Source organism: Olea europaea, chromosome 17, assembly GCF_002742605.1.
Source record: "Olea europaea var. sylvestris chromosome 17, O_europaea_v1, whole genome shotgun sequence".
Taxonomy (NCBI): Eukaryota; Viridiplantae; Streptophyta; class Magnoliopsida; order Lamiales; family Oleaceae; genus Olea; species Olea europaea.
In genome coordinates, this window is record NC_036253.1 from 24,480,790 (window position 1) to 24,495,138 (window position 14,349).

General features: G+C 32.6%; 1 protein-coding gene across 2 annotated transcripts; it reads right to left on the reverse strand.

Moving 5' to 3' along the window:
* Positions 1 to 5,199: 5,199 nt before the first annotated feature.
* On the reverse strand, positions 5,200 to 9,168 carry LOC111365485. Of its 2 annotated transcripts, XM_022986041.1 has the most exons (3): positions 9,042 to 9,168; positions 7,402 to 7,480; positions 5,200 to 7,206 (listed from the first exon to the last, which is right to left on the reverse strand). In XM_022986041.1, the coding sequence occupies exon 3, from the start codon at positions 7,168 to 7,170 to the stop codon at positions 5,878 to 5,880; it is 1,293 nt and encodes a 430-aa protein (XP_022841809.1). In that variant the 5' UTR covers positions 7,171 to 7,206; positions 7,402 to 7,480; positions 9,042 to 9,168; the 3' UTR covers positions 5,200 to 5,877. The 2 variants fall into 2 exon arrangements, with proteins under 2 accessions (XP_022841809.1, XP_022841808.1); XM_022986040.1 differs by lacking the exon at positions 9,042 to 9,168 and having other exon boundaries at positions 7,402 to 8,883.
* Between the last annotated feature and the right edge of the window lie 5,181 nt (positions 9,169 to 14,349).

Below are 14,349 nucleotides of genomic sequence, written 5' to 3' on the forward strand. Positions count from 1 at the left end.
ATTAATCATTAAAAGACATTTTTCACTGATTTAAACAAAACAAAATACTCACTTGTTTCCACCTCTACTAGAGATAGACTTCATGATACAGAATGAGTAAAAAGACGATTTTCAATTTCCATTATAAGCCATTAGAGTTTCACTTGGAACTTAACACTTTATGACTAAAAAACTATGATTCAGTCATAAAAATTGGATTATGAGAGGAGAAATTACGATCCCAAAGAGAAAATTAGGGTTCAGATATACGAGATCTTTGGGGTTTCTGCTTTTCTCTATATAAGTGTGTTTGGAAGCTTGGGGTATTAAGCTCTCGTTTGACATCCATTAAATCAAAACTATTTTTTTTAAACTTATTTTCAATCATGTATTCACACAATAAAATAGTTTGCACGAAAACCTACAATTTTTTTTTTTTTTTAACTTTTTAACCACCCATTCTACAAAAAAATCACTATTCCAAATTTATTTTCAAAAAAAAAAAGAGAGAGAGAGAGAAGAAAAAAAAAATGAAAACGCATTAAAATGCATGCAAACAGTGGCTAATTCTAATGTTGAAAATACTATATATATAAAAAAAAATGTATTTACATAATTAAAAAAAAAAAAGAAAAGGGGAAAGTAAGTTTGAATTTTAAAAGAAAGACAACACTAAACATAATTTCCTCTTATGTTTGTCTTTTTCAATAATATCGTATCAACACTATTTGTAATTTGGAGAGATTAGGTCCACTATTCCAACAAAATAAAAATGTTAAATTAATACTCTTAAAATTAATTAACATTTTAATTCTAGTATTCATTACGCCAAAAACACCCAAAATCCCCAAGTAGCTCTAAAATAACCACAAATTGTTTTCGTCGCTTTTTTGAACTTATGTTACTTTTTTGAATTTATGTTACTTTTTCATTCAAAGGAAAGATATTTGTGATATGTTGATCAGACAAAGATAAAAATGTATCTGATGAGGTAGGAATAACATGTAAATGACATTGGGGATGTTCGATAATAGATGATTTGTATGGGACTGACAAGCTCTGATTAATAAATTTATTTGACATTTGAATTTTAGTTGTTAGTTTATTGGATAACCTGGTTGTATTCAATATTTTGGTAAGTGATTTCTTTTGGCATGATATAAATGATTGCACGTGATTTATCAAAGGAAATTATGCAAATAAATATTTTCTTTTTACCTTTGAAGGCCTGTAAGAGGATGTCATTGAATCTAGTGTCACAAGTTATCACAAAAACTTCATGCCAATATGATAATAGTCTTATACCTTAGCCATTCAAAAAGTGACATGTACACTCTGCGCTACAAAATTTTGTTGCCTAATTTAACTTATGTGAAAACATAAGGATATACCATTTTTATTGCATGATGAGATTGCATATACATGACAACAATGCACTGTTTCTTGCAACAATTTAAAACAACAATACTAATAAATTTTATAGTTATGATACTTTTTCAACAATGATATACCTTATCTTTTTCATAGAAGTGACATGATATGTCATGTACATTTTGAACTTTATAAAATTGTTGTCTAATTTAAAAAAAAAAAAAAAAAAAAAAAAAAGTAAAACCTTAAACAATTTATCTACTTGTACAAAGTAGGTTAACAAAGTTTGTCGACAAAATCAATGTTGGCAAGATCTAGGCCGTTAATCCGTTTTGGAATTCAAAAACTGTTTTTGAAATGAGTGATAAAGATATTGCCATGGTAAATCGCAGGATGTGCTCTAGCAGGCCAGTGAATAAGAGCTGTTTGTACACTACGCCTACGAGGAGTCCAATTCCATGTTTCAGAAATCGAACTCCACACTGCGACTGCCAGTAAGGCGTGAGATAACCTCACTACTGGCAAATCAGAGGTTGTGGGTTCGATTCTTGGGGCTCTTGGAAGGCAAGACACATACTGGAAGGCAGGATTTATCCTGGAAGGTAGGAGTGTCTTGGAAGGCAAGATGCAACATGGGTTGGCTCACTAGGCACTTTGACAATCCAGTTGGAGAGGTGCTCGGACCCTGATCAGTTGGAAGCACATCTCGCGGTTTAACTGGTCTGTGTGAAGAGGGGCCGGATCACAGACCCAAGAAATAGTTGTCGAATGCGGACACTTTGATAAAAAATAAAATAAAATAAAAATAAAAACAATGTTCTGTTTCTTGTAAGAATTTACAGCAACAGTACTAATAATTTTTATGGTAGTAGTTGCAATGAAAAGTGATATGATATATTTTTACAAAAGTGACAAATGTTTTATTAGTATTTAAATCTTACATGTTTGAAAAGGGATACCGCTAATATATTAATCCCAAAAGTATAAATGATGTATACAAGTCTCTTTTATATTTTTTATCTTGTTCTCATTTGTCTCCAAAACAAATGAAGACGTTAATTTTATCCATATACGCAAAAAGGACCCAAATAAAATAATGTGAGACTTTTCATATAAAAAATAAAAAGAAAAATGATGGAGCTTATCACTTTTAAAATTCAGCATATTAATTCATATGCAAAGATTTAAAAAAAAAAAAAAGTGTTACATCATGTGACTTTTTATTTTAAAAGCAAAGTTTAAGTACTTATCCATATTTAAATTTTCATAAACAAATATGTATTCATATCTTTAATTGATTCAAAAAGAATACACATGAGATAGTTCTTGACCTTTTAAAGAAATGACAAACCATGTTACTTTCAAATTCTTCCAATTTGATTCATATGCAAATGTCAAACAAAATGTTATATCATTCACTTTCTCATTTAAAGCAAAGTTTGAATTCATATTTACATTTAAATTTTCACAAATAAACATGTTTGCATCTCTTTAAATGATCCCAAAAAGTTCAAATACGATAGTCGGTGGCCTTCTTTAAAACTCAAATGCCTTATATGCATAACATGAATTAATAGAAAGTTGAATTTTCATATATATTAACTAAATCAATTCATATAAATTTGAAATTTACTATATACTAACTTAAAATCGTTAATCTAAAGATGGAATTTCGTATGTATCAGAACAAAAACACCTCAACAATATCAAAATTAAAGTGAAAATTATGTTCATGATTTTCACAGTAAATTAAAGACATTAAATTAGTTGTTATCATTAATTAATATCATATAATTGTCCTTTTTTGTACTTAATATTCATAAATATATAATTTGTTACTCAATAATCAAACAAAATATGACATGATTGAATCAAAAGTTAAAATTCTACAACCAGTAGATTTGAATAAAAGGTAGTTGAAACAGTATTTGATCTTGCTTGGTCTTGATTTGTGTAATATTTCCTCCTATAAATTCGATTTTGCTTGATTTGAAGTGCGTAGATTTTGAAATTTCTGATGGAATATTGCTGTTGTGTTTACACCATATTTCTTATGGTTATAATAATTGAAATTTTAATATTTATATTTTATAATATTTTTTAAAAACAACCCAAAATTAATGGTATCTCTTTAAGTTTTCCTTGAGATTTTTCATGGCCTTCATTAAATTACATTCTATTATATTTTATTTTTCTCTCTCCTATTTTCAACCACACAATTTTTTATAAAATAATATTACACGTAAATCGAAAATTTTTCCTTCTTTTTCAACCACTCATTTTTTCAACAATACACTATTCCTCCCATTTTCATTACCACAAATGAGGGCCAAACAGGGGCTAAAAACTTTTGCTGATGAGCTATGGAGCATGATCTAAATGAAACTGAACTCTATTTCTTAAAATTTATATTCAATCATACATTTCATGAATGTCACAACATTTATCAACTTTCGATAATATATTTCATTAATTTTTATCAAAATCTGTTGAAAATCTTATTTTTATCAAAACCAAAAAGGAGCTAAATTCCTTGGAATAATTACTAGTCAAATTTGCTTAAATTCCTAGTTCATGGAGAAAATAAGTGATAATATAAGAAATGCATAATACAATAATTAATTCTGCATTTCAGTCCAGGCTTGACTAATGTGGGAAAAAAAAGAAAGGTTCGATTTGAACTTTTTTGCCAAAGTTTCGATTTGGTTTTTTAATTGATCATCAATAACAACGGAAATCGTAAACTCTAGCATCCCTTCCAACGGGATAGATGGGTTTTCTACCGTAGAGTCCACTTGACATTAGCTACTAAGTCGACTGGAAATAGATTCAATCTCACTCTTTTAAAACAAAAGGCATGCTAATGAAATTCATCTTTAACATAGTTCTATTTACGTAAACATGACTTTTATGAAATGAAAAACGTGATTATTGAACAACCAATTAACGAGTGAGTCTCATTAACATAAGAAGCGTCCACACTAGAAAATTCGTTTGCAATTTATAATATGACATATAATTTTGTGACGGAATTATTATTTGTGACTAGAATAAACTTCACTCAACATTTAATTATAAAAATTTGATTGACATTTCGTCCTGGAAGTCTTTATCGGACACCCCTAGGCAGAGCCGGTCCTGTGTTTGACGGGCCCTGAGGCGAATGATGAAAATTAGGCCCCCCATCGACAAAATTCAAAGGTGTATTATGCGACTCATTGCTAACTTAAAAAACTAACATTAAAACAACAACGAAATATATCATAAAAACGATTATATTATAAACCATCAAACCAAAAATTTCAAACAATTAGTTAAATACTATTCGTCTTGCTGTTTTAGAGGCAAAAATATCAATCAAATCTGAATAACTTAGCTGCTTAACCATTTCTTTTTCTATTGATAACATAGTCAACCCGTTTAATCTTTCTTGTGACATAGTTGATTGGAGATAAGTCTTGATCAACTTCAATTTCGAGAAACTTCTTTTCGCAGATGCAACTGCAACCGGTACGGTTAACAAAATTTTGTAAGCAATATAAGCATTTGGAAAACAAACATCCAATGTCTTCAAATAGTGTAGCACTTCAGTTGCTCTTGTTGCTTCATTTGATAAATAAATCTTCAAGATTTGTAATTCCGAACATAAATCATCTCCACTGATATCCTAAAGCCGATCATGTTCAAGATATTTCTCAAGATTCATACAAGAGTTCAACAAACTCGATAAAGTTGCACTCTTTAACCTCTTCAAATTAAACAAAAATCCAAATATATCATCATATAGTTTGAATTGTTCAAATCGAGTCCTCAGAGAAGATAGAGCTTGATCAATTATAAAAACAAAGTACTCAACTCTAAATGATTCTTCCGCTGATTGCTTTACCTCATTACTACAGTTTTCATCAAATTGTTTTTTCTTCGAATTATGCATTATTCTGTAAATACAGCTTCAATTCCCATTTCATTTGCCTTTTTTGTCGCTTCATCCTTGACAATGGCAAATCCAATTTCTCTACAATTTTCAAGAAATGAAACAAGTCCTTGCAATAGGTCGATAGCATGATCAATGTCCATGGATTCAGTTTGAAGAAATTTACTCACAATATTGACTGCATGCAACAACCTATACCAGATTATCATGCCAAGCAAGAACTCAAAATCCTGAAATTCATGTGTTGCCAACGACTCGGCTTCACTCTTTATTTTAGGATCTTCGTTAGTTTCAGCCAAATCAAGTAATGCTTCTTTTATCTGTGCAATTTGCTCCATTATAGACTTCACACTCTCAACATGACTTTCCCAACGTGATAGTGACAACGGCTTTACTGTCAACTCTTTTACATTATCTTTAAAAATTTGCCATCGCTTGGTAGAAGATGAAAACAAAGTGTAGATGCGATGTATCACTCCAAAGAATGATACAGCTTTGGAACAACAATTCACCATATCACATAACGCTAGATTTAGACTATGAGCGCCACATGGAGTATAGAAAGCTCGAGGATTCATTTCAAGTACTCTTCTTTACACACCTTTGTACTTCCCGCTCATGTTAGATCCGTTATCATACCCTTGCCCTCTAATGTCATCAATATCCAGATCGAATTTGATCAAAGCTTTTTGAAGCTCGGTTGTCAGTCCAAGTCCTGTTGTGTCATCTACCTTCAAGAATTCAAGCCAATGTTCTTCAACTGTAGGTAAGTTTGCCGAATCATCTACAAATCGTACTATTAACGACATCTGCTCCTCATGACTTGCATCTGGAGTACAATCAAGTATAACTGCAAAATATTTTGCATGTTTAACTTTCTTGACAATTGCATTTCTCACCTCATTAGCTAACAACTGTATCAAGTCATTTTGAATTTTTTTGCCAAGATACGTGTATTGAATCTCTTTTGCATTAGCCCGCCGAAGGTGCTCTTTCATTATTGGATCAAATTCACTAACCATTTCCACCATTCGTAAAAACAGACCATTGTTCTCAACATTTAGCCTCTCATCATCTCCTCGAAATGGCAAGGTGTTTTTGGCGAGTCTTTTTACAATAGCGATTATCCTTGTTCGTACATGCCTCCAATGTTCTCTTTCCGCATCGATCAACAATTCAACGCTTTTATCAATTGTAATTTTTGTTCGAAGCCTATTTTCCAATTCAATCCAGCTAGTCATGCAACATAAATGCTCTTCATTTCCTTCATGACTTTTAATAGACCGATGCAAATTATGCCAATCTTTGAATCCATCGTTACCAAGTTGGCCAACTCTGGTAGCGTTTTTGGCTGTTTTAAACAACTTACAACAAAAGCAAAAGATACTGTCCATAGATATTGAATAGACTAGCCATCTTCTATCAATTGTTTGCCCACTTCGTAGCAATCGCTTATATTGTGAAGAATCAAAATGCCTATTTGTACAATCTTTCAGAAACGAGATGTCATCAACTCTTTTTGGACCCCTTTCAACTAAGTAATCCCTTGTTCTCTGATTAATAATTTTCCAATTCCCGAGATCATCCAAATTTAGAGAAGAGCAACTCTCTTCTTCCTTGTCATCTACTTCATTAATACATGCATGTTTCATCACCTCTTTTTCCTTATCATCTACTACAACATAGGCAGGTTGACTCACTTCTTCATCCTTATCATCTACTTCATTAACACATGCAGGTTGAATCTCTACTTCATCCTCATTCAACTTATTCATATTGTTGCTTTTAAAGTACTTGCCAATATCCCCTGCTTGACTTTGAATTAATGAAATCTCAGTTCGTTTCCTTTTTCTCTTTTGAGCACCAGACTCATATTTAGGAGGCATGGTGTATGAGTCTATATCTGATGCTCAATGATTAACCTAAAAAACAAATACAAAATATCTCAAATCATCACACAGTTAGAGTTTTCAATATAGTTATTATGTGCGCCTGTGCAATTGTTGATCTTCTAATAGTCAATCATATAAGCCGACCAGGCCACAATTATATAAGCCGACAAGACTACAAACATTTTCAATTTCTTCAATAACAAGTTAAGGCAAGCCATTGCTTACCTGACAAGTAGAATTTTGACGAAAACTTTGGAGTTACACTTTCAAGAATTCCACTGTCACAAGCTCACAACTCCCGACCCTGAAACAAAAATTTCACATCAAACGAACCCCTAAGTAAGATAAATACATTAATAAGGAAGGATGAGGATGAGAGAGTGCAGGAAAGAAGGGAGGATGAGAAATAACTCCTCCAAGGATAGGTACAAAAATATTTTATTCATAAAAAGACCTTAGATGGCAAAATATTTTAGATTAACACTACAAGTAACCGACTGTATAATTACCATTATTTTCCAAGTTCTACGAATATATACATCATTTAACTGGATCATTAATGTCATAGCGCATATTCAAATCAGAATTTTCTATCTTTAGGGTGATAAGTGTTGAGTGAAGGTGGAACTTTATGAAATTTGAAGACGGACAGAATCTGTTTTTCAATTTCTATTGTTCCAACTTACTTTCTGTACCCTTGATCTCATATCGCAATTCCCAAACTTTTACCACACTTATATAATACTCCCACGTAAATATGTTATTAAATCACAAGTAATTTATTTACAACCTGAAAATCAATCCCTTTTATTTAACACCAAATCGTGAATTTTTATTATGATCATTTATATACTTCTAACACAAATATAAAAGCATTCATATTAATAACTAAAAGTTATACTCAAAGAATTATCCAAAATCAGAGATTGAATAGGCAAAATCTAGCAACTATGCAATTCCCATTCTCAGTTATTTCACTCAATATACCTCTACTAATTTTCTCTCTTTTGCCATAATAACATTCCAAACAAACTTGAAACATAATATCAAGCAATTTCAAATTCTTGAGAGATTGTAACATCTTCAAAAACAATGAAAACAACCTTCAAAACCATGAACTAAAAAACTCACCTATAAATTTAGTTTTCAGCTTCTTGTTTCTACTTCTCTTTGTTTCCTTTGCTTTCTCTTTCACTTGGGGATAACTTGAAGGTTAGATATTAGGAGGTATATAAAGAGTCTTAAATGGTTAGGGCCATATCCTTGCTTAAAGATTTAAGAAGATATTGCACACAACCAAGTTAACAAGCATGATGTGTGTTAAAGCAGGATGTTGCTTGATGCAGCAAAATTTGACTTTTCCCTTATCATATTTGGAGACATATGTGACTTATAAGATATATATCTATCTATCCTGTATGAAGTACTAAGGGGTTAGGAGACTTGATGGAGGCCTTAAGGTTAAAGGAATTGGATATTAAGATGACAAGTCACCAAGCATTAAGAAGTAGATGTCTTCTTTCAATTAAAATCTGATTTTTGTACCTATCCTTGGAGGAGTTATATAACTTAAAAGAACTCAGCTATACTTCGAAATGCTCATCACGACAATCTACAGGTTTAAATTAGTTTAAGACTTGCTATGAAGTCATCCCAGCATAGTTATATAATACTTTCCATAACAAGAATAAAAGTTGTATAAATCATAGCAAATAAATACACACAAAAAATGTAAATAAATCATAGCAAATAAATACACTCAATACAAACAGATTCTATCTATATACATATACTGACATACACACAAAAAATGTAAATAAATACACATGATTAGTGATTACATGAACATGGTGATTGAGTCTTACCTCAACCGCTAGGGCTACGCCGTTGAACTCGGAAGCGGAAGGAGAATAGGAGATGTCCAGTGACTCCAGTCGAGCTATCGAGGCGTAGACAGTAGACTATATCAGTATATAATATATATGTATAGTGTATACATTTGTATTATGAGAGCCGAGAGAGTCCGAGAGAGACATCAGAGATACCTAGGGTTGAACTTGGAAGTGGAAGAAGGAGTCAAGGAGATTTCGAGTAAACTGTCGAGGGCCTCGAAACGTCGAGCGAGAGAGACTCGGAGATGGCACAGCCGCACATTGGCACTTCAGAGTTCAGACGGAGAGGGGAGGGCTCACTAGCTACGGGAGGCGTTTTCGGTTTCGCCGGTTTGCCAATCCGATTTGGGGGAAAATGGAAATCAATTGACATTTGGGGGAAATTGGGTGTGGATAGTGGATCGGGCTTTGCGGTTCGGGTGGGCTACTAGGTTGAGAGTTTTGGGCTAATGGGGCCTGGGCTGCGGGCTACCATACTCCAAAAACGAAAAAAAAAATTGGGCCAACAAAACGAGGCCCCCTTGGATTTTGGGTCTGAGGCGCAGGCCTCATCCGCCTGGCCTCAGGACCGGGCCTGCCCCTAGGGTCCGAAACCATATTAGAATCTTTCAAAGCATATCCTTATCGGGAAAAATAAGAAAAATCAATAAAGTGGAAATAAAATTAGAATCTTTCTATTTAAGAATCTTGGATTCTTCCAATTATTTTAGTCAATAGTCAACAATATCTCAAAGTCAACCTACTACTTTTCTTTTGTCTCCATCTTGCGATTTTTACATCTATGTTAAAGCTGTTCTAATTTAATATTGGATTGTGCTACATGTATCGACCAATATATATAATGATTTGCCAACAGATAATGTGATTGAATTTAATTGGATTAAAATCTCGTCAATAAAATAACTTCCCCACTTATATTTTTACACATCATCATTATGTAAATAGTTATGTACAAAGAGTATTTTCCTTTAATATTTGAGCCATTTAGGTATGTGTTGAATTCAAATTTTATTTTTGGATCATTCGATAAATCCGAATAGTAAGTCTGACCATTAGAGGAGAGGGGGAGGGGTGGTCATTTCCACTCCGAGAATTGAGTTAGAAGAGTAGAGAAAAAAGAAGTGAAAATTTCAAAACTGTAAATTTCACCACTCCGACATTTGAGTTGCTCATCATAGGCTACCCTCTAATCTAAAGTTACTCTAAACGTTTAATTTCACCATAATAAATATACATACGTGCACATATTATATAAAGGGACGGTCTTGGGACATATATATGAAAAATTGAAAGTAATTAGGTGAGATGTCAACATCACTTGTATTATGGATGTCGTGTACTATCGTTGTTCCAATGTCACTTCATTATCAATCCGGAATAATGTGCCAGCCTATTCTTGACTAAGACTGTGTCATGGTGCTATAGCTTTGGGTCAGGCTGTGTCAAAGGCCTCAAAAATAGTATATCGATTAATTATAATACATGCATGTAAATATATTTATATAATGGGTAATGTTCCATATATACTTTTCGTGTACATAATCGTTGACACTCCCCTCATGTGAAGGGGGTCGCACATAATTTATTATGCGTGAGCTCCCTTTCATGTAAAGGGATGTCATCTATTATATACACCAAAAGTGTACAAGTAATATTATTCTTATATAATACAAGCACCTAGATGGATTTATTATGGTGTAACACTCCAACTAACTTTAGATAGAAAGTAGCCTATGATGGGCAGCTCCATTGTCGTGCGCTGTTTTGTAGGTATATTTTCTAGCTGAAATTATGGTGTTATTTAAACACTCCAACTAAAAACATTAATATTTTGATATTCAAGTGAGAGTAGATTTCAAGCAGCAGCTTTGCTTCAAATTGAAGCATTGTTTACTCAAATCTTTCACGTCACATGGAAGACTAAGTATGAAGTTGAATAGTTTTCAGTTTCGGCTGTATATTATTTAATCTTTTGGGGGACCTGAATTCAAACATAGCAATAGAAAACTTCATTATTGACTTATTCAGTTTCACACTGAAATAAACAAAGCAAATCATATATGAATATGCCTCCATTTCCTAGACAACCTCCCTCCTCTCCACAACTGGCAGCCACCGCCACCAGCGGCGTAGGCCGGTTAATCTTGGTTGAGTTGAACCCAAAGCGAGAACGTACAAACTCCCACAAGATATATTACACGTTCATTAACCATATCGTCCGACTCAAAAGAAAGGATCAACAGCTCTCCCGACATTTGAGGCTCGCACATCACTGCAATTGAAGTTAAGAAGAAGTCCCACATGAAGAAAACTTCTAAGAGGCAAATTGAGACTGTGGAGGATGATTCTAGCACCAGAAGATGAAAATTGTTCAACTATATAAATCTCAGGCAAACGGTGTCTATCGAAGCTGTTTACCACCTATATATGTTTATTAAAATTAATGAAATATTCCATGTTAAGTTGTGAAATAGTTGTGGTTTAATTATGTAACGCCCCAAATTTTATCGACTTAAAATTTGAGGTGTTACCGATATCATTTCGTATCGCATACATAAAGCGAAAATATTTAATTCGAAATTTAAAACTCTCCAAATTGAATAAACAAAATGTCGTGTAAACATAGAACATTAAACAGAATTAAATTGAAGCACATAATCCTAACAGAATTATTTTAAAACGTTTTCTTACGAAGTTTTTCTTTACTTGGCAACTCGCGCACCGTTTAGCCACCATCCACGTTGACCGTACTGATCTGAAATATTGAAATTGAAGGAATGAGTAATTACACTTAGTAGGATACGTGCGTCCAAACAATATAATAATTTAAAACGTAAACTCATAACATTTAATACCAACATTTCGTCAAGAGCAATTGGTGATCAGTCGAAAGCTCTAATACAATTTGAAAAGACCCGAAGGCGATCTCACATTTCATTTCATTTCTTTGAGACCCACAGGTCAAACATTTCATTTCATTTCATTGGACTCGCAGGTCAATAAGCATTTCATGAAATAAATCACGCATGAAAATCATAATATTGAAAGGACATATCACTTGCACATAAAAGTATCCTACCTCAATTGATAATAGAAAAATAAGGAATTCACGTTCCCAAAACCTTTTTGCTGTTGTCGTGTCTTGTGGATTTAAGGTCGATCCAGTGACAATTCCACGTGCCAAAATCCTTTCTAAGAGTATTAAAACCCATTTTCGACAATACAAAGAGAACACTTCTGAAATGGAGACTTGGACAGGCAGTGGAGAGTTAAGTGAAGATGGAAGAGAGTGGTTTTTATCTCATAAATTTTCGAGGATTTGGAATGAATTTATAGTGTAAGGGAGGTGTAAAATTAAGAAAGGTTTTGACTGCCAAATTTGTTAAAAATATATAAAGGGTAATTATGCAATCTAACCAACAGAAATCTCGTCAATTAGCTCATTAATCTGTCCAATTACAAAAACTCTTTGTTTGGATATCAATCAAATTAAATTAATTAGGATCTACTTAACATAAGAATGGTCAAGTTAGTGTCAATTTACATAAAATGACAGGTTATCATATCATCATATAAAATGAAATAAATAATTAAACAGTATATTATAAGCTTAATTGGACTATATGCCCAAAATAACTAAATTTGTTAGATGCCCCAAATCGTGTCTTACCATTATTCAAATTCAATTAGCAATTAAAATTAGCCTTTATCCTAATTGAGAGTTGGAAATGTGCGTGCACGTGTGGCTACCCATACTCTTATCATAAGGAAATTTACCAATTCTAATTTAAAGGCAATTGACACAATTGAGAGTACAAGGTATGATTGCCATGCATCATGCCTAGAGGCTAGAGATTGTCCAAAAATATTATTATATAATAACCAATTCATTCAAAGCTAGGCCTAAAAACGTGTGTCATCTTAGAATGGTCAAAAAGTCATAAATGTTAAATCAATATTCTAAGTAGGGTTCCAAAATCAAAGCAAATGAATTTTTAATCTAAGAGAAAATTATTTTATCCAAACATCAATCAATCATAGTTAACTAAAAATATCTCTCCCTACATATTACTTTGCAAACTACTTAAATCACGAGCACCAGAAAATCAGAAATATTGGCAGATAAATGTAAACAAGGATTAAAAATAATTAAATCGCTTTCTCTAATAGAAAAGATAAACATTGATTATTATGATAAAATACTAGCTTCTTTTCCTAATTACCTTAAAAGAAATATTGTTAAATAATAAAAACGATGCTTATTATCTATGTTTCTTTGAATTGAAATAACTTAGTTTTAATTCAAAAGAACTCATATTTTCTTGAGCTGAAAATACGTTATTAAATGCGAGCTACAAAATGAGCCTAATATTGATATACTTATACTTATTCTATCAAAATGTAATTATTGGTGCCAAATAAAATATGACTTTAAACACTATTTCATTTCAGTCCTCAAATTTTAAAACTATAACATATAAGACAAATATATTTTTATTCCAAAATTTTCGGGGCGTTGCAAATTACATACTTCAGTGCAATATCCACCACTTGTTGTTTTCCCACATTACTTGGATAAATTGCTACAGTTTTGCAAAACAGATAAAGTAGGATAACTGATTTCACACTAACATTTTTTTTCATATCACGTAATCCATAAACATTTTTGTGAGGATGCATAGATATCCCTTCCATGTAATGTGCACACCATTCAGTCAATGTCCTTATTTGTTTCACACCATGTAATCCAAAAATATTATGTAGAAGATGCACAACTTTCAATTTACTGATTTGTTTCATACCATGTAATTCAGAAACTTTTATCCTGATTTGATTATGATGAGAGATGAAAGTAGTGATGGCAAAAAAATCCGCCGTCTTGAATGGGTAAAAGAAAAACCACCCCAACGAGTTGGCGGGATGGAATGAGGTGGGGGCAGGGCATCCAACCACGTGAAGAGAAAAAAAATAATATAAATAATTTTATTTATAGACGATTCACCATTTAAAAACTCATTTTGAATTTATTTTTTATTTTTCTAATAATAGAAATTTTAAAAATGTAAAATAAATAAATAAATAAACGGTGCAACAAACGGGGCAAAAAGCTGCCCTATCCCGACACGTCTAAGACGGGGTGGGGCGAGGTTTGGATGAGGCCCTGCCCTGCCCCGATCCCGCCCTGCTGCTATCCCTAGATGAAAGTGAATGTTCACTCTTTATATAAACACATCCATGGAGCGGTGACAAAAAATGTTGACCTGTTTTTATCAATAGCATA